This window comes from Mastigoproctus giganteus, chromosome 13 (genome assembly GCF_048544385.1).
Source record: "Mastigoproctus giganteus isolate SK-2022 chromosome 13, ASM4854438v1, whole genome shotgun sequence".
NCBI classification, from domain to species: domain Eukaryota; kingdom Metazoa; phylum Arthropoda; class Arachnida; order Uropygi; family Thelyphonidae; genus Mastigoproctus; species Mastigoproctus giganteus.
In genome coordinates, this window is record NC_143587.1 from 96893586 (window position 1) to 96914185 (window position 20600).

At 35.9% G+C, this 20600-nt stretch overlaps 1 protein-coding gene across 3 annotated transcripts in view; it reads right to left on the reverse strand.

The window, feature by feature from the left end:
• LOC150076273 (CCR4-NOT transcription complex subunit 7-like) overlaps positions 1 to 20600 on the reverse strand; it is a 153532-nt gene that overhangs the window by 38234 nt on the left and 94698 nt on the right. For all 3 annotated transcript variants that reach the window (XM_090387819.1, XM_090387817.1, XM_090387818.1), the window contains exon 3: positions 3885 to 4078. In XM_090387819.1, coding sequence (XP_090243945.1) covers positions 3885 to 4078 — 194 coding nt within the window. The remainder of the gene's footprint in view (positions 1 to 3884; positions 4079 to 20600) is intronic.

Consider the following 20600-nt stretch of genomic DNA (forward strand, 5'->3'; position numbering starts at 1 on the left):
TAAATTAATAAGGAGTTTACCTCAATATAGTACGTGGAACACTTCCGTATGATACCCTTTTACATTAAAGTAAATATTTTACTTTAATGTACCGGTAAGTTGTCGATTTTTTCGTTTTTTCCGTTTTAATTTCTGGAGGGTATCATACGGAAGTGTTCCACGTACTATATTGAGGTAAACTCCTCTTATTAATTTACTAATTCAAATTTTTCATAATAATATTCGACTGTAGTTTATTTCAGCAGCCTTTTTGAATTAGGCAAGCTATTTATAAGCTGTTAAACGAAATTAAAGTTTCGTTTACAGAAGTCCAGAATCAAAACTTTGCTGATCATGTATTTCAACAAACACGGTGTGATTCACAAGGAAGATGTACCTGAAAGGGAGAGAGTCAAAGCTGCATTCTATGTATGGGCACTTCAAAGACTACAGAAACACATTTCCTGAGAGTGAGGCAGCAATTTCAAGAGAAAGGCAGCTTCTTGTTGTGCAACAGTGCTCCCCATACATTCTGCACTTGTTGTGATGACATTTCTGATTAAACGTGGCATTTTACAGATCAACCATCCAGCCTATTCTCCCAATCTAGTGCCATCAAATGTCTTCCTCTGTCCCAAGTTGAAAATTGCCCTCAAAGGAAAGAGATTTCAGGATGTTGAGGACATAAAGGAAAATGCAATTGCTGAACTGAAACATCATCTATTTGAAAGCCTTTGCTGACAAACTTATGGTGGTGATTACTTCGAATAAAAATTCAAATTTTTATTCTAGCATTCAATCAGGTGGTGATTACTTTGAATAAAAATAAAAGCATTTTTTAGCTCCTGCTCTTTGTGTTCTTTTTATTGCACAGGTCCAGAAACTTTACTGCCATGCCTTGCATGTAATCAAAGAATTATTATAACACTCTCAATGCTTCTTGAACAGCATGGACTGTTGGAGTCAAATGATCTAGTCTAGCAATGAAATAAGATGCATGAAAATATGATCATTGTTGGTAATGCACTGCAGTTACATTTTATTTGAAGAAAATAGGCCTGATGATACATTGAAAATGCACTTTCATTTGCAACTCTATCTTGTTTAAGAAAACACCTTGAAATATATTAATTTGCATTTACAAGTGGTTCTTTTGAGCATCTCTGACTGATGCGATAAACTGTCATAAACATTACAGCAGATGGGACATATGTACATTGGCATATTAATACCATATAATGTTTAGTGAGTTTCTGAGCTAAAACGATACAGTGGAATCTCGTTAATACAAAGTTCAAGGGACCTAAATTTTCATGTTTTATAATAACGAGGTTTGTAGTAACAAGGTCCCCCAAAAGTGTCAAAATTTTACTATTTTTTTTTAGTACATACTGTATATCTAAGAATAATAATAAATAATAATAATATCAAAAATAAATTGATAAAATAAAATAAAAACAAAAGCCTTGTCTAACAATACAGTAATAGGAATAACATATTTTTTTAAAGATTTTATTTGTAAGATAAACTAAGAGAAAAGCAATATTAACAGAAATGAAAATATTGTACAGTATATATTTTGATATATATAATATTTTAGTATCACAGTAAAAAGAATTACAATTTTAATATAAAAGAAGACATACAAACCATTAACTTTTTAATAAATTAATCTAATTTAAAGAAAGAATCCAATGTTGTTTGCACAGTTTTTGTCCTATATGCATTTTTAACTACAACACAGATGTTATCAAATGCAATAGTAGTTTCTTTATCAACACATTCTCTATTATGTTCAATGCATTTTGGGATCTTTTTTAGATGGCAGTGTGCATGCTTCTTCACTTTTGCTGTCACTGGTAACAAAAATATCATCGTTTTGATTGGTACCAAGCAGCTCTTCTGGTGTTGGCACTGCAGTGGTAGTAACTTCATCATCCGCCTTCACGAACTCTTCAAATTCGCCAAACAAAATCCATATGCTCCCTCAAATTCCTCACTGTTGCTATCACGTTCGTCTGCTGGACCATGCTTTTCGATGATGTTCTATTCAAAGCCATTCTTTCTGAAGCAGTTGATTATTACACTTTTGAGGTAATACTTTCCCAAGCAATAACAAGATTACGGATAGCATCCAAGACATTCCAATTTGGCTGCACATTGTTCCCTCCTATGTTGCGGATCAAGTACATAGAGTATATAGAGCCTGCAGGCGGGCTTCTATATGCTCTTTTGAGGTTATAAATAATGCCTTGATCCAGTTGTTGCATTAAACTGGTGGTAATGGGGGGTAAAAACAACAGCCGTATATTTGACAACTTAAGAGTCTCGGCAGAATGTGCTGTACAATGCTCTAGAATCATTAAAATGTTCCTTTTTTTTCTGAAGCCATTCTTCTGTCCAATTTTGATAACCAAGACAGAAAAATTGTGACTATAGTCTATTGGCCTCATAATCACAGGGAAGTTAGTTAACTGTTTTAAAACATCTTGGTTTGGAAAACTTATCAATCACAAGTGGGCATACTTTTGTACTGCCATCTGAATTGCAGCATAACAGAACAGTGAGTCTTTGCTTACTTAATTTTTCACCATGACAACACTTTCCTCGAACAGCAAATGTTTTGTTGGCAGCAAATTATAAAATAAACCTGTCTCATCAAGATTAAAAATATCCTTTGCCTTATATTTTTCAAGGATGGTCTGTACAGAACACAACCAGTCTGTAGCCTTTTCTTTGTCGACTAATCCAGACTCACCGCAAACATTTTGCGAAGTCAAGTTATTCCTGTCTATATCTTTGGAGTTGGCCATTGCTGCATTTGAAGTCGCTAATCCCATGTTGCTGAGCTAGATAATTTGCCTTTTCTTGCAAAATCAGACCTGATATTGGCAAATTAGATGCACACATTTGTTGGTACCACTCGAAAAGTTGTTTCAAGCTCCTCGTGTTTTGCAACACGAATCTGTTTCCTGTTTTTCATCGGTGCTCCAGTGTCACGCACTTCTTCAAGTCTTTTTTGCTTCTTTCCATCCTATCAGCCTCTTGTATAATTTTTAGTTTAATTTCCAGGCTTAATTCTGTCCATCTATGTTTTGTTGCTATAACACTGCTAGATAAGATTTAATATAAACAAATTTTATATTAATTTAAAGACATAAGATCCGAAAAAGACATCAGCTCAGATAAAATGGCACAAAAAATAGAGCTCTTACGTGGAGAGCGAGGGAGTGCATGTAAACAACTTAGAAAAACTTTTTATTCTTTTGTTAATTTAACAACTCATCCTTCAGAAAGATGTTTTTCATAGTGCACTTGATGTTGTAGCTACCACAAACTGCTTTTGTTTATACAAAACTAATTTCTAACAAGTCAGTGCTATCCTTCGGGAAGTAGGGAGCTAGGTGGACGGGGGCAATAATCGGATCGCTCTGTCAAGATTTGTATTATACAAACAAAATGCCTATTTATTTCTCATGGGGTGAAAAAAAAAAAAAAAAAAAACTTTGAAATACATATTAACCGAATTTTGTAATAAACAAATAATATATTTGCATAGAAAAACCTATGCTTTTGCAGAGGAATGATATGTGCTTCATATAAACAAGTATTTGTATAAATTGAGTTTGCATTAACGAGATTTTACTGTGTGTAGTTTGAGTTACATGACTTAAAACTCATCTTTTATATTGTCGGCAGCAGTGGTAATAGTAGGCCTGCATTGTAAAACAGGTTTATTATTATCAATGCATATCTCTATTATGGTATTATAAAGGCAGGCTTATTAATAACAAATAAAAAAAAAAAAAATGGTGAAACTAAGTCTGCTAAAATTATACCTCTTTTTGTATCACAAACTTATTGCATAGATCCACTAGTAACTGATTATAGGGCCTATTACTTACGTCAGACTAAATTTAAAATTAAATTGCCAAGTGCTATAGCCAGGAGGAGTTCTTCCATTCTCATCTTGAAAGGTAAGTCCTAACTGAATAATCTTCAAAAGATCAACATTACAACGAAGAAGCTGATACTGATACTCAGCAGGAGAACGAAAATCACCAACAGGACGGGCTACAACACCAGGAAACTCAGTGTCCTAATAAAAAATATATTTTGTAAATAATAATTTACAAAATATTATAGAAAGCATACTTTATATATATATTTCACTGCTATACATATCAAAATAATATTTTGTTAATTTTCAGGCCGGACTAATTCCTGATTGATTAGATATAAGTAATTTGGAATAAAGTAGATTGATGAGACAATTCTGAATAAAAATATTTAAAAAAAAATAAAATTTAAGGCTACTCTTAGTAATCTTGCACGTGGGCAATGCAACTTTCTTTCTGTGAACTTTCTGAAATAGAATCAAGAATTTTTTTTTTACCTCTACACTTTATGTTTATAATTTTTTAGGCTGAACAATCTTTGAATGCAAGTCAACTTCCATTTCCATTCTGTTCTTCAATGAACTATATAAGGAGATTGCGATAAGCTTTAAGGTAACTTCAATTAAATTACAATTTTACCTATCTTTTTCTTCATTTATGCATTAAAGTTTACTGTTTTTCTTCATTTGGTGCTGGTATTATTGTTGGATCTTATATATGTATCTAATATTATATTAATCATGTATCTACCTCCATTTTTTTTACACAAATAACTCTAACTAGCAATTTAGGCTGCTATTGCTAGTGCTGCATTCCTAAATATTCAAGGTCTGCAGAAGACTTAAAAATAAATGAACAGAAAGAAAAAAGTAACAACAAAAGATTACAGGTAACTGAAAATAATTGCACACAAGGAACATAAAACTAATGAGTGGATGCGCTGAAAGTAGAAGAGTCTGTAAAGAAGTGCTTAATTTAATAATATTCAAGGGACAACTGTCTTAAAAGATGACAAGTAATTTATTTGCTTACATAGAGAGTTTTAAAGTAGAAATAAGTTATACTTTTAACTGAAGTTCATTCCTGAGCATTAAATAATTTTAACGAGCATTTTGAAACTCAAGTCCATGCACAGTTGCTGTATACTATAAGACAATGTTTGCAGACATGGATCTTTCACCAGAAAGCAAGTGTGAAAGCGCTACAAGTTTGTTTTTGTTTTATAATTAAAATTTTGTACTGCAAGTACTGTATATATCTACAGCAAAAGTTCCCTGGTTAAAACAGGAGGTAAACAATTTGTTTATGTGTTCAACTTATTGTAAAGTTGAAACTCGCAGAATTCTAGGGATATAAAACTTTTAAGCCATGGAAAATTTAACTAAATATATAGTTTAGCACAAATGCATCCATTCTGTGCGTAAGTAAAATGCTAAAAGAAAATAGAGTATCGTATGAAAGGCATCATTTCATATTGTGAACTCCAACAATGCATAATCTTACTTTTATACCTTGAATAAGTAACATTTTGTAAATTTTTTTTTTTTTTTTTTTTTTTAAATATTTTAGCTATGTGCAAAACTGATGCCTTTGGATTAACTTGTACTAGTTTGGTTGGAATTCATTTAAAACCTTAATAATATTAGACATAAAGTGCTAGTAAACCACACACTCTTTCTGCACCGGCAAAACACAGTGGATAAGAAAATACAAATTTTGCACTTCTACTCTCACATAAGTCAAGTTGAACTTCAAATTGTCAGCCTCAACTACCTGCAGAGGTAGCTTGTTCCAGTAATCAACTTTCTGGTTAAATTAAATCTTCCTACAATCTAATCTAATCCTCCTTGTAATTTGAATTTATTGCCCTAGTACAGTTAGTGGCCCTGATTTAAGAAAACTTAAACCTGAAAAAAAAAAAAATAATAATAAATAAATAAAATAAATAAAATAACAATAATGAATAAATGTCCACATCAGCATTTAGGAAGGATTGGGGGGGGGGGTATATCTTGCAATCTCTATTGATCTTGCTGAAGGATGTGATATTATTTTCATTACTAGTTCCCATTAAACTTTATAATTTTTAGAATTTAGTTCTTTACAAGACAGTGAATAATAAGTTGTTGACATATTCAAAAACTCTTTTGAAATGAAGAAATGAAGCATACCTCCAAGTTATGCATAGTATACTTGACATATTCAGTAAGCAATTACTAACAATTCGATGTTCCTAAAATTATAATGTAGCTATGAGTTGTAGTTCCTCCATATAATGTATGCCTCAGAGGAATGAAATGCTTCAATTACGCACTGAAGAAAACAACTGATCACAAATTCAAGGTGACAAAAATGTTATCACTTAGGAATGAAATATTTGGTATGTATAAAATGATTTGTGAATACCTAGAAAAATGGCCCTTCAATAAAATTAAATTTATGGAACCACTTTTAAAAAGTACAACAGTTTGGGAAGAAGTACCAAATGTGTGATATTACTGTTATGGAATTCTAAATTGATGAAACTTATTATTCAGTCAAATTTCTTCGCTTAAAAATTTCACTTTAGACGAGCAGCGAAAGAGAGGAATGATAACTGGTTTAAGAGATCTTGTGGTTGATGGTCATTATTTTTTTTTCCATAAGTTATATTTCAAAAGTAAACCTCAGGAAATTGAAAAATTATCCTGTTTTCTGTTTGCAATTCCTTCACATAATGAAAATGGTGTGGCCAGTTATAAAAATTATTATAACTGACCACACCTCAGCTCTTCCACACCGGTATTGAGTTCTCAAATTATATTTGAGAAAATTTTATTTTAGAAAATTTAATATTTTAAAGACTATTTTTAAGAAAACATTTACTTTCTTAAAATAAAGCAACGTTATCTACATTTAATGTTCAGAGGTTAATGAACAAAATGAGTAAAACAATTCAATAAAGCCTTAACACTAATTAAATGTAAACTAATTAATAAATTAGTTTACATTTAATTAGTGTTAAGGCTTTATTTACTAAATTTTATATATTTATTTTCATATATTTAATTATATGGTAATATTCAGAAAAAGTCATGAGTTAAGAATTAAATTTAACACTAATACTACTTTGAAGGTGTCTGCAATTCAGCTATGAAGGCTGATGGGCACAGAATTTTTCTCATCATGGTCTGTGCTTATTAACAGAGGAGAGTGTTTTTTCCAGGATGGGATAAATTTAAGTAGAAAGGAGAGCAAGAATATTTGCTGATTCTATCAAGGCACTGTTAGGTGGATCAGAAAACTGCTAGCTTTAGGGGATACACACACACTAATATAATAACAGCAGATGCACATCCCTGTACTACTCCTATTAGGTCATGAAGCAGCCTGAATAGCAAGGTGGTCAGAATTATACAAGGTCTGATGTGAGTCTTCATGGGACATGCAAATACATAGGCTATGTTATTGTTACTAAGAGCATAAACAATTGCATATAAGGGTTGCAGAATTAATTTGAATATAGTGAGTACACTGTACAATGTAATGTGTACTTGTCTAGGCAGCACCAGAGGGTCACCTTTAACTCCACATGGTGTCTCTGTTTTTGATAGACTCTGTAAAGCTGGTCAGTGTGTGTGTGTGTGTGTGTGTGTGTGTATAATGTCATGTGGCTGCAGTAATGTATAGATATGTTGTTGGTGCTGTGTGACAGCCTCTCAGTTACTGGGAGGTTGTGATCACCTGGAAAGCAACCTCCCAACATCCTTCCAGGGATATGGACTCAGGCCATTAAGTTACTGCTACCCATGTGCAGTACCTTGCATTTGTCAATGTTAAACTTCAACTGCCATTTTTCACCCCAACAACCCAATTTTCTTAGATCTTGTTGCAGTATCTCACCATGATGACTGTTGTTAACTACCCTGCCAACCTTTTGTATCACCTGTAAACGTAGACATTAAGCCTGATAAGCCCCTTCAAGCCCTCTATTAAGCTCCTTCATCAATATCAGTGATAAATATGGAAAACAACAATGGACCCAGCACCAAAACCTGGGGAACTCCACTAATAACAGTCGACAAAGAGCAACCACTCTGTCTTCTTCCACTTAACCATAACAGTAACTTGCCCTTAATGAAACAGACCTGGGGGTAATTGTGCAGTTAGACATGAAATTCTCTTATCAGTGTAAACAGGCCACTGGGACAACTAATCGGGTCAATGATAAACAGGAATTTTGCCATCAGGAATAAGGAGGTAATTATTCTGCTGTATATGGCAATGGCAAGGCCATATCTTGAGTACTGCATACAGGTCTGGACTCCACATTAGAGAAGAGCAATAAGGTTGGTGAAGAGAACAGAAAGATAGCTATAACAAGAAAGATTTCAGTCCTGTGAAGTTCCGCATCTGGAAACTAGACCTCCTGAAAGGAGTTCTCATTAGGTATTTAAGTTTTGAATGGATGATAAGTTACACATTGGTGGCATCCTTGGTTTTGCTCAGACAACTTCCAGAAGTTGAACGAAATCTAAATAATTTGATGATAACTGAGAGGAAAGTGGAAGAGAAATTGTTGAAGCTTAACATAAAACAAGCACCCGGGGAGGATGGGATCTATCTAATTATAGGGGAAGCAGCACAGGAGGTAAGCAAACTCTTAGCCATAATTATGAGAGCATCTTTGAATTCAGGGGAGGTTTCTATGGACTGGAGATATGGGAGGGTATCCCAATTCACAAAGTGGGATCAAAAGGTGATAAGCAATTACAGGCTCATGTCACCTTTTGATCAGACTGTTAACTTCTGTTCAAGGAAAAATAATGGAGTCTCTGGTTAAAGAAGTAATGCAGGCCCATATAGACAGGAATGCAATATCAGCATGGATTTGTTAACTTTGACAAATGCACAGTACTGCACATGAGTAGCAGTAAACCCAGATTAACATACCAACTGGGTAGTACTACACTGAAGGTTAGGAATATGAAAAAGACCTGGGAGTAACTGGGAGAAATCATATATAAAGTTCTTTGAGCAATGCAGATGGGCAATCTCTGAGCAATACCAGGCCAACTTGTGGGGTTTGGCAATTACAGACAGGAATTTCACTAGCAGGGTTATGGAGATGATTATCCCATCGTATAAAGCAATGGTCCGGGCACACCTCTTGGGTATTGCATAGAGAATATGGAGGTCTCATTTCACAAAGGATGTGGATCCACTGGAATGGGTTCAGAGAAGAGAAATGATATTAGAGCAAAAGGATGCTCTTACCAGGAAAGGTGCTTCAGTTCTGTATACTGAAGCATCTGGAGACTAGGCATCCATGAGATCTGGTTTATGTGTTTAAGGCTTTGAATGGATTGAATAAGCTCAGTGCTGATGGAATCCTTCCTCTCAGACTACACACAAGTGGGCACAAATTCAAACTGAAGAAGGATGTTTGCAGGATACATATGTAGAAATTTGCCTTCGGCCAGCAGGTTATCAATTGTTGGAACAACCTCCCGTTCAGTGTTGTAGAAGTGTAAATTCAAGAAAGAACTACACGAACTTGGATTTGGATGGCATCTGGAAGGATTTCTTGCATTTGGATGGCATGTGGCACCATCTTGTTGGAAACTCAAATTAGCATTAGCAGTGGCAAATGATGCAAGAAAGCAGCTTATACAGCATTAGCAAAAAAAAAAAAAAAACACTAAACCTCCCATTTCCCATATTCATTCCTCCAATAGTTCATCTAGTAATTCCTTGAATTTATTTAAACTATCAACTTCCACAACAACAATTTGTTCCAACAATCAACCACTCGTTGGCTAAAGGCAAACTTCTGCATATCTATTCTGCAAAAATCCTTCTTCAGTATGAATCTGTGCCCCCATCATTGTGTTGTCTGAGTAAGCAGAAGAATCCCATCAGCATTGAGCTTGCACAATCCATTGAAAGCCTTAAATGCCTCAAATCAGATCACCTCACAGGGGCCTAGTCTCTCTGCAAACCTAGTCTCCAGACACTGCAATTTGCAGAACTCAACCTTTCTTGGTAAGAGCAATCCTTTGTTCGCCTCAAAAATCTTGTTGCCCTTCTATGTACTCGTTCCAGCAGTTTCACATCCTTCCTAAAATGAGGCCTCCAAAGCTGCATGCAGTACTCAAGATATGGCTTGTTGTTTTATTTGGTTTTTAGGAACATTAGCAACTAAGGCCATATTGCTCCGGGGATATGTGGTCATTCTCTAACCTTTCCGCATCCTCTGTATTTGGTGGTCAAGGGCTCAAACCCTGGTCTAATCAAGAAGCATGTACTACGCACTGCTGCTTCTGCCCACCTGGCTACAGAGACACCTCAAGATATGGCCTGATCGTTGCCTTATACAATGGGATAGTCACCTCCTTATCCCTACTAGCAAAGTTCCTGTATGTCACTGACAAAACCCTATGTCCTGGCAGCCTGTCTGCATTGCTCACAGAACTATATATCTGAATGCACAATTACCCTGGGTCTTTTTTATTTTCCACTACCCTAAGTGTAGTACCACATAGCTGATATGTTTCTCTGATGTTACTGCTACCCATATGCAGTACTTTGCATTTATCAATGTTAAAACTTCAACTGCCATTTCTCAGCCCATCTGCTTAACTTTTCCATATCCTATTGCAGTAGCAAACTGTCATTAACAACCATGCAACCTTTGTATCATCTGCAAACTTGGACTTTAAGCCTGATATGCCTTCATCAATATCACTGATAAAAACAGGCAACCCCTGTATAAAACGGTACTTCTACAACACGATCTACAATCATTGTCCAACATGGCAAACCTTGCATAACACGGTATTTCTGAACTTTTGTGCAGGGAAAGCCTGCTATTATGTTGGATGTAATTTTTCAACATTTCTATTCTTATTTGTGAATCCCAGCTGTTGACTCAGTCGTTATGCAAAAAAAAAAAAAAAAATATTGGGAAATCCCGGTGTTAGGTTCTCTGCTATTGAACTTGTGCTTGTAAGGTTATTTTAGGTTTTATTTGATCATTTATAAATTTTTTTGGGTATGTATTACTAAAATTATTTCTTAAGAACTGTATTGGAATGATTTCTTTCTTGTGAATTAAATTTCAGCCTAAATTATGCCTAAAGGAAAGTAAGAAAGCATCACTCAAAAGAAACGTTATTTCTATAGAATCAAAGATACAAATTTTGGATCGTCTTAAAAAAGTCATCATATGTTGCAAAAAGTTTAAATGAAGCAACAATCCAGACCATAAAGAAAAATGAACAGAAAATTAGAACTGCTGTTGCTGCAGGATCTTTAATTTACACAAATATCATAGTTTGTTCCCAACAGCCAATAATTGAGAAAATGGAAAAAGCAACTGACGATAACAGTAAAAAATGGACCCCATTAGACAGCAATGTAATTAAACAAAAGGCACTAAAAATTTATATCATTTAAAAGAAAATAGAAAACCTTCTGTTAACCTGGAGTTTGTTGCCAGTAAAGGTTGGTTTGAGCTATTTAAAAACCGTTTCTCATTACACAACATAAGAATTCAAGTTGAAAGTGCATTGGCTGATAATGAAGCTGCCAAGAAGAATTTCAAAAAATTATTGAAGGGCACGGATATAAACCACATCAAGTTTTCAATGCCGATGAGACAGGTCTTTGGTGGAAAAAATGCCCAACGGAATGTTTATTTCAAAAAAAGAGAAAACTGCACCAGGTTTTAAGGCATCAAAAGATTGTGTAACGTTACTTATGTTCAGTAATGCATCAGGAGAGCCCTTGTGGGTAGCACAGTTGGTAGGATTGCCTTCCTCCCTACATCAGGTGGAAAAGACCTCAGTTCGAATCCGGTCAATGATGGGAGGAATTTTTATAGCTCTTTTTCACAACATGCTGAGTTAGTCTGTCTCAGCAAGGGTGGCATGGGTTTTCTCCCGGAAACTCGGGTTTTTCGTCTAGTAAACAGAAAATTGACCTCATAACACATGCAGCACCATGGCCTTAATCGCCAATGCTCCTAAAACCCAATAATAACAATAGCAACAATAGCATCATGAAATTACATAATAAAACCTATGCTAGTTTACAGATCCTCTAATTCTCGTGCGATGAAAGGTGTAAATAAAATGCATTACCGGTATACAGTAATACCCCGACTTACGCGAACTCGGAGTTACGCGGTTCTTGATTTTTTCGTTTGGCAACGCTGCCGCCCACTATCTTCAAGGTCGTTTTTCATATGTTATCGATATACGGTGCGACGGCGGAGATTGAGAGCGAAAGATGAACAAAATTCAACTTTGCTGCTTTTATGTGTTTTATATCAGTGAAGGGGAAACACATTTCACCATAATAACGTAAAAACCAACACAATTCCAGCTATCGGTATAATCGCAAATGCAATTAGATCGAGTTTACTACCAGTTTATAACAGATTTCACTAGCAGAAACGCAACTGGATTTTTATTGTTTTATGGTAGTAACCCCTAGAAATGTGAGGTGTTAATAGTGTATCTCTGCCTTTATGGTGTTGTTTATTCAGTTGCTACATGCGCGCAGCTTTGTTTATGTGTATCAAGCGTGCCTCCTCGTTTTGTAATTGTGCTTTATTCCCTAAAAATAAGTAAAATACTTAATTAAAAGGTGTGAAAAGGAAGCGTCCTGGTGAAGACACTGCGATTCAGAGAGAAAAAGAAAAGCAATTATCGATAAACAGAGGCGGACTGGATCAAAAATTCTTACCCGGGAAAATTTACAGTGGCCTCACACTATGGTTTATGGCCAAAATCACACTGGCCCACCGGGGTTTCCCCGGTAAGGCTTATGGCCAGTCCGCCTCTGTTGATAGAGAAAAAATATGAAATTGTGAAATGCTTTGAGCGAAATGAAAGACCATGTGATATTGCACGTGCTACAGGCCTAAATGAAGCAACGGCGAAAAGCACATGACAATTGCAAACTTGACAGGTTGAAAATTGAAAAGGGCTCAATTGTAAAGGGCTTAAAAATTTTAGAAAACATAGACTCCAACGAAGAACGCGTTATAGCTACAAAGCAAGGAATAAAAAAATTATTAGCTTGCTACGAAGAAATTCTGCGTGAAAAAAAGAACGCGCTGTGTCGTCAGACGAATTTGTTAGATTTTATGAAGCCATCGACATCGAAATAACTTTTTAACGTAAGTCATTTGTTTTTTTACTACATATTTTGTATTAATATGTATAAAGAACTGCAATTTTATTAATATTTTTCTTCTAAACTAGTGTGTTTGTTAGTCCTTGGTCCCAATTAAGCAAAATTTATATGTATTTATATGCAAAGTTGTACCCCGACTTACGCGAATTCGACTTACGTGATTTTCGTCGGACCCACCTATCGCATAACTTCGGGGTATTACTGTATTGGAAAGCAAATAAAACAGCTTGGGTAACTGCCCATTTATTTAAAGAATGGTCTCTAAATTGTTTTGTGCTAGCTGTTAAAAACTATTTAAAGCAGAAAAATCTAGATTTCAAAGTTTTATTACTGTTGGCTAACGTGCCAGGCCATCCAAAAGATTTAAGTCATCCGAATAGTGAAGTAATGCTCCTACCATCTATTACAACTTCTTTAATTCAGCCATTAGATCAAAGCATTATATTATTATTAGCTATATGGTGCTAAGAAGCCTGAGGATTATGCTGCACCAGCCAAAAAAAAAATTTTTTTGAATTGCCGAGAGAGAGAGCCAGAAGCAGAAGGGAATCACCAAGAAAGAGAAGAATGATGATATCCAGCTCAGGACCCTGGGTGTGCCAAGCCCATACTCACCAGATGTGAGCCCCTGGGGTCTACCTTTAAAACTCATTACACCAGAAAATCGTTATAATGGATTTTGGAAAAAATTGATTCCGAATTTATTGAAGTGATGGTGGCATGGAAACATTTTTCTATTGCGGACTGTATTGGAATCATAGCTTTGTCACTCAAAGAAATAAAACTGTTAACATTAAATGTGTGTTGGAAAAATGTATGGCCAGAGTCAGTTCATTCAGGAAATATGGTCACACCGACAGAATCAGTGCAATCGTAGAGCTTGCTAAGCTGGTAAGAGGGGAAGGTTTTGATGATATGACTATTGAAGACATTCAAGAATTACTGGTAGGAAATTAGGGCTAGCAAAGCATATTTTGTGGAAATGGCATCGGAGGTAAACCAAATCAATTCAGAGGTGATAGTGCAGATGAAAATTCTGAAGTTCCAAATTTTACACTTAAATAATATGGGAAGCCATAAACTTAGCTGCGCAATTAGAACCTTATTTTTTGAATACAGATCCTTCGACTGAAAGAAGCACAAAGTTCAAAAGGAAGCTTCAAACAATGCTTAGCTCCATACTATGAAATTTACAAAGATCTATCAAGCAAAAGCAAACAAACCCAGATTACTGATTTTCTAGAGTAGAAAATACATGAAATCTAGATGCTGCAGTAGAAAGTTCAGAAGAGGAAGATATTCTGCAACAGAGAAAATGTTCTCATTTGATTGTACTTAGCAGCGATGAAGAGGAAGAAAATTAAATGAACATACGTAGCTGACATATATGTATCAGAGTTTGTAATGTTTTTTCAGTTATTACTATTTATTAAAAATTAAGCTTTGTTATTAAAATAAACCCCTTTTTGTACTGGTTCTTAATCACGGTTTCTCACTACATGAGATTTTATAGGAACCAAACTACCGTGTTATACAAGGGTTACCTGTATAGAAAACAACAATGGGCCCAACACTGAACCCTGGGGAACTCCACTAGTAACATTAGTCCATGAAGAGCAATGTCCATTGATTACTCAATGCCCACTCAATAATCGTTTTGTTATTTGGTTTTTTTTTAGGAGCATTAGCTTTTTTTTTTTTTTTTTTTTTGGTAGTTGTTGGCGCATAGGCTTCTGTGGCCATAATGCACCCCTCCCAAGGTTTTTGCAGTACTTTGATCCAAGCCCGAGGCGGGAATCAAACCCGCGACCTTTGGGTTGCCAGGCAGGTACTTTACCCACCCGGCTAGCCCGGTCGGCCGGAGCATTAGCAACTAAGGCCATGTTGCTCCGGGATATGCAGTGGTCATTCCCTGACCTTTCCGCATCCTCCGTATTTGGTGGTGACGGGCTCGAACCCCGGTCTAATCAAAAAGCGTGTGTTACGCACTACTGCTCCTTCCCACCTGGCTACGGAGGCGCCACTCAATTTATCCAAAGCAGCAATTTACCCTTAATGCCACATTGCTCCAATTTGTACAGCAGTCTTTCATGTGCAACAGTATAGTATCATAAGCTTTCCTGAAATCGAAGTATATGATAACAAAAATGTTTTTTTTGCATCCAGTTCCTTTGTGACCACATTGTAACAACCAATCAAAAACTTCTTAAGTAAAGAAGTTTTTTCTTTTTTTTTTGGCATCCACTGCCAAAGATTTCTCATAATCTGCCTTTGCTTGCATGACCTCCTTTGTGACTTGATTACAGACTAGTTTATATGGATTCCATGCACTTTTCTTCTATCACAAATTTTATCAGACATCCATTTAGGCCTATAACTTGAAAAGTATTTCTTAGTTGGTTTGACAAGCATAGTAGCTTGTATGATTAATTCTCTGAATGCTTCCCATTTAGAATTTGCTGATGGTAACATCTTCAGTTGGTCCCACTGTATAGAATTTAAAAATTGTCTGAGACCAATGAAGTCACCTTTATGAAAGAAAAACCTTTACCCTTGATTGCAGTTACATCTTGAAGTAAATCCGAAATGAATGCACTGTGATCACTACCACCTAGTAGTTCTTTTATATGCAGATTCTTCTTAATGCAGGAATAAACACTGCTGATAATCAGATAAAGAGTATTATTCCCTATTTTTGCCTCTCTGACATCCTGCTGCTTTAGAAAACAGTCCAATAAATCCACAAGTTTCAGTTAGTATCCGGTATCCTCCATTATAAGACATTCTGATTTACTTGCCCATTCCATTTCTCTGTACAGCTGTTCATTGTACTCATCAGTCATTAGGCACCTATAACATACTCCTACTCTTACTGTCCCAGTTCTTATATCACACCAAACTGACTCAACATTGCAGTGGCCACCCATTTCAACTGAATGCACTGCCTTAGATTTTATGTGCTTAACTAAGAGCAGAACTGCATACCCCTCTTATCCTGTCTGTCCTGTCCTTTCTATATACATTGTATTCCCCATATTAAAATTCTGCATCCCTTATATCTGAGTAACACAGTGTCTCTGAAATCCCAGCAGCAGCTGCATTTGATGTCTTGACCAGCACCTCAATTTAATCAAATTTGTTTACTATACTTCTAGTATTGGCACATGCACCTGTTCTTACTCTTAGTTATCCCAACAGAGCCCATGCATTTTCTTATTTCATGACTCCCAGCAGTTCTTGAAATCCCAAACACCTTGCTTTCAAGGCTGCTGCTCATTCCAAGAGCAGTGCAAGAATCACTTTCACTCTGCCTGCAGTTATTGTTAATCTATTAGTCTGTGTTAATCTATTAGTCCACCCCCAAGCTAAAATTTTTCCGATCCACCCAACACTGCCTTGATAGCTTCAGCATATGTTCTTGCATTCTTTCTATTTAAGTGTATCCCATCCCTGTAAAGGAATCTCTCTCTCCTGTTAACAAAAACAGACCATGCTGAGAAAAATTCTACCCCACGAGCCTTGCACAATCTCTTCTGGCTTGAATTGATTGACAAAGCTCTTATCATATGCATGGGCAGATTTACACACTCAAATTTAACTCTAAATCGCAACTTTTTTTCAATATTGCCTTGTACTTGTTAAAAGTAGGAGTCTGCAGATCTCCTACTCTTAATATCATTAGTTCTTTCAACAAAGTGAAAAACTGTATAATACAATGCTGGTATCTGAAATGTTGAGTGGAAAGCTTAACCATTAAAAGTATATTAAATTAAATAAAACAATCAACTGCACATTTTTAACCCTTCATCGGTCGCTATGTATCCCTCAGATACATGTCATATCTTTCTGTTTCTTGGAACAAGATGCAGCAAGTGCACGTGTGCTTCTCAGTAGCTTTCTAGATTGCTCCTTGGAAGCCATAGGAATTGGTTTCATTTTCCCAACCTTTTGGTTTCGATTCAGTCCTGTTTGTATCTGTGAGATACAGTGCGACTGTCTGCATAAGTGGTGCTGTGTTGCTTTTGACAGCCAGGATGGACTACTTAGACCCGAGTAATGTAAATGATGCTGAAATTATTTGTGTCTTGCTGTTTTCTGAGGAAGTAAGAGACAAACGCACTGATGATAGGACAGAATCCGATGAGGATTATGTTGAAACAAAAAAAGACAAATCGGAGTGTGTACAAGACGCTACATCAGAGGAGGAAAGTTGTAACAAAGAGGAGACATTGACAGTTTTTCATAGGAAAGGATAAATTGACAAAGTGGAGTAAAGTAAAGCAATTCTAACAAAATTGCTTGAAGTTATTGGTCAAGCAAGAAACACCAGCACACCCTCCGAAGAATGGAACTGCCTTATTATAGACAAAATTTTAGATGAAATTGTTGAATACACAAATGAGTATATTTAAACTATAGTTGGGAAAAAGACGCCAAAATTTACAGACAAAATTGAGATAAAAGCTTTCATCGGCCTTTATTTAGCTGGAGCACTTTGGAGTAACAGAGGTTGGAAGAGTTATGGGGAACCGATGGAAATGGCATTGAAAAATTTTGCTTAGTAATGAACCAGAGATGCTTCAAGTTCCTCATCTGGTGTATAAGATTCGATGATTGAGCAACCAAGGATGAGAGAAGAAAATATGGTTGCCTTGTGCCATAAGAGAGCTTTTCACTGAATTTGTGGAAAACTGCAAGATGTATTACTCTCTGGGTCAGAATCAAACTATTGATGAGAAATTAGAAACCTTCAGAGGAAAATGCAGTTTCAAACAATATATACCTTCAGAGCCCAACAAATATGGACTTAAAATACATTCCTTGCTAGGGTGCTGTATCTCTTACAATCTTGAAATATACGTAGGGAAGCAACCTGAAGGTCCATACCAAATCAGCAATAAACCAGCTGATGTTGTCAAAAGACTAGCAGAAAGTATCTGCGGGACAACTGGAAGGAAATTGCGGCAGATAATTGGCTTACCGGAGCAGTTTGGTTTTGGAATTCAGAAAAAAGAAACTCTCTTATGTTGGAATGATAAAAAATAACAAACCACAACTACCAGTCAAACTGTGTCAGCCAAGAACCAACCTGAAAAATCGAAGAAAAAAATAAGAAGCAACAATTGTTTCTTATGTACCAAAGAAATCAAAGAATGTCATTTTTTGACATTCTTTGATTTCACTGATGATGCCATTCACCATGAAACAGGTGATCAGCTGAAACTAGAAACTGTAATGCAACCATGTCTGGAGTAGATGCCGTGGATCTGATTTATGCGACTTACAATGTAGTGTGAATGTGTTATCATTAGCCGATGGCAATATTCTACGCCATGCTAAACATTAGCAGAATCAATGCACAAGTGATCTACATGGGAAATGAAAAGGAAGCAAAGAGCCGCAGACTCTTCCTCAAGCAACTTTCTGCAGAATTTGTGGCTGAAGAACTTCATTGGAGGAGCCAGGTCCCTTGAGGTGTATCTTTCCTTCAACTAAGATTGCAGAGCATTGAGCCATCTACAAGTGCAAAATGGGAGAGCATTTGCAAGCAGTGCACTAATTGTTGGCAACAAAACAAAGAGAACCAGACTGGCAAGGTATTCTTGCATAAATTGTAAGCAATATATCTGCTTAGAGCATGCAGAAATGATTTGTGCATCGTGCTCTAAAAAAGCAATGTTCCATGAACTAGACGAAAGATTATTTTTTTATATAAAAATATTTTATATAAAAAAATGTATGTAAAAATAAATTTTTTTAATGTATAAACATTTGAAACTCTTGTATATGTTATTTACAAATAAACTAGGGTGATTTTAAAACATAGTCTTTAATTTTTTGATATGAAACCTAGTATGTATCTGAGAGATACATTGCAACCAAATATGTTCGTTTTCTGATGCATCCAACGAAGGGTTAAAAGAAACAATTTGTTTATTGACTACTCTGTAATGTTGAGAAAGTCTACATTCAATAAATACTGCTTGTTTACAGATAACATTTATTCTAAATGTAGGGTGTAATAAACACTGGAGTCAATAAACAATTTCTTGTGTTTAAAACAGGAAGTTAAAGTGTTTAAATTAATTTAATATAATTTTAATCCCAGTATCATTCAGCATTATTTTTGCTGAAAACGTTTTGGCCAATAATATGGTTTTGTGACATAGCACACAACACTCTGATTTTAACTGGTTGCAAGTATTCTTCAAAAATGGTGGAATGATTCACTGAGCTCTAGATGTGATTATTCTGACTGTTTACATAACCAGATGAATGACACCACACTGTCAGAGAGAGAGAGAGAGAGAGAGAGAGAGAGAGAGAAATAACAATACTGATTCTAATCACCTGTAATGTAGCCAGTAGCAGTATCATATATTTATTATTATTAGTGGTAGTAGTAGTAGCAGCAGCAGTGACAAAAAGCCAGCTTATAAAGCATCAGCAAAAAAAAAAAAAAAAAAAACCTCCCACATCACTCATCCTCCATTCCAATAACCTGTCTAGTTCTTACTGTATTTATTCAAAATGCCCACTTCCACAATACAAGATGGAAGTTTGTACTAACAATCAACCAACTGCTGACTGAAGGCAAACCTTCACACATTTATCTGGCAACCATTCTTCCTCAATTTGAATTTACGTTCCCTCATATGTGTAGCCTGAGCAAGTGGAAGAATGCCATCAGCAATGAGCTTATTCACTCCATTCAAAGTGTTACACACCTCAATTAGATCACTTTGCAGGTGCCTAGTCTCCAGGCACTGCAGGTTGCAGATCTGAAGCCTGTCTTGGTAACCACCTTTTCGTTCCAAACTTGTTGCCCTTCCATGCACCAGTTCCAGCAAATATAAATCCTTCCTAAACTGAGGCCTAACCATTGCCTTTTACATTGGGATAATCACCTCACTGTCCTGGCAAAGTTCCTGTACATCATAGACCATGGGCTGTACTGGCAGCCTGTCTGCATTACTTAGAAAAGTTCTTATCTAACTGTACAACTACCTCCCAGGTCTTTTTCATTTTCCACTACACTGAGCGTAATATCACATAGTTGGTAAATTAATGTGGGATTAATGCCATCCATATTGAAATAAAACTACCCCAGGGGCTCACGTCTGGTGAGTATGGGCTTGGCAAACCCAGGGTCCTGAGCTGGATATCTTCCCCTTCTATTTCTGATTTTCTTTCTCTCTCTCTCTCAGGGTAACGGAGAAATTTGGCTGATGCAGCATACGCCTCAGGCTTCCTTGCACCATATGGCTAATAATATTAATAATAATCTTGCATTTGTCAACTGCCATTTCTCAGCCCATCTGCCTAATTCATTTAGATATTTTTGCAGCAGTTTAACCCTGATTACTGTCATTAACCACCCTGCCAATCTTTGTACCATCTACATACTTAGACATCAAGCCTTACATATCTTCATCAATATTATTAATAAATATAGAAAATGACAAATAGGCCCAGCACTGGACCCTGGGAGACTCTACTAATAACATTGTCCGTGAAGAGCAGAGTTCATTAATAACC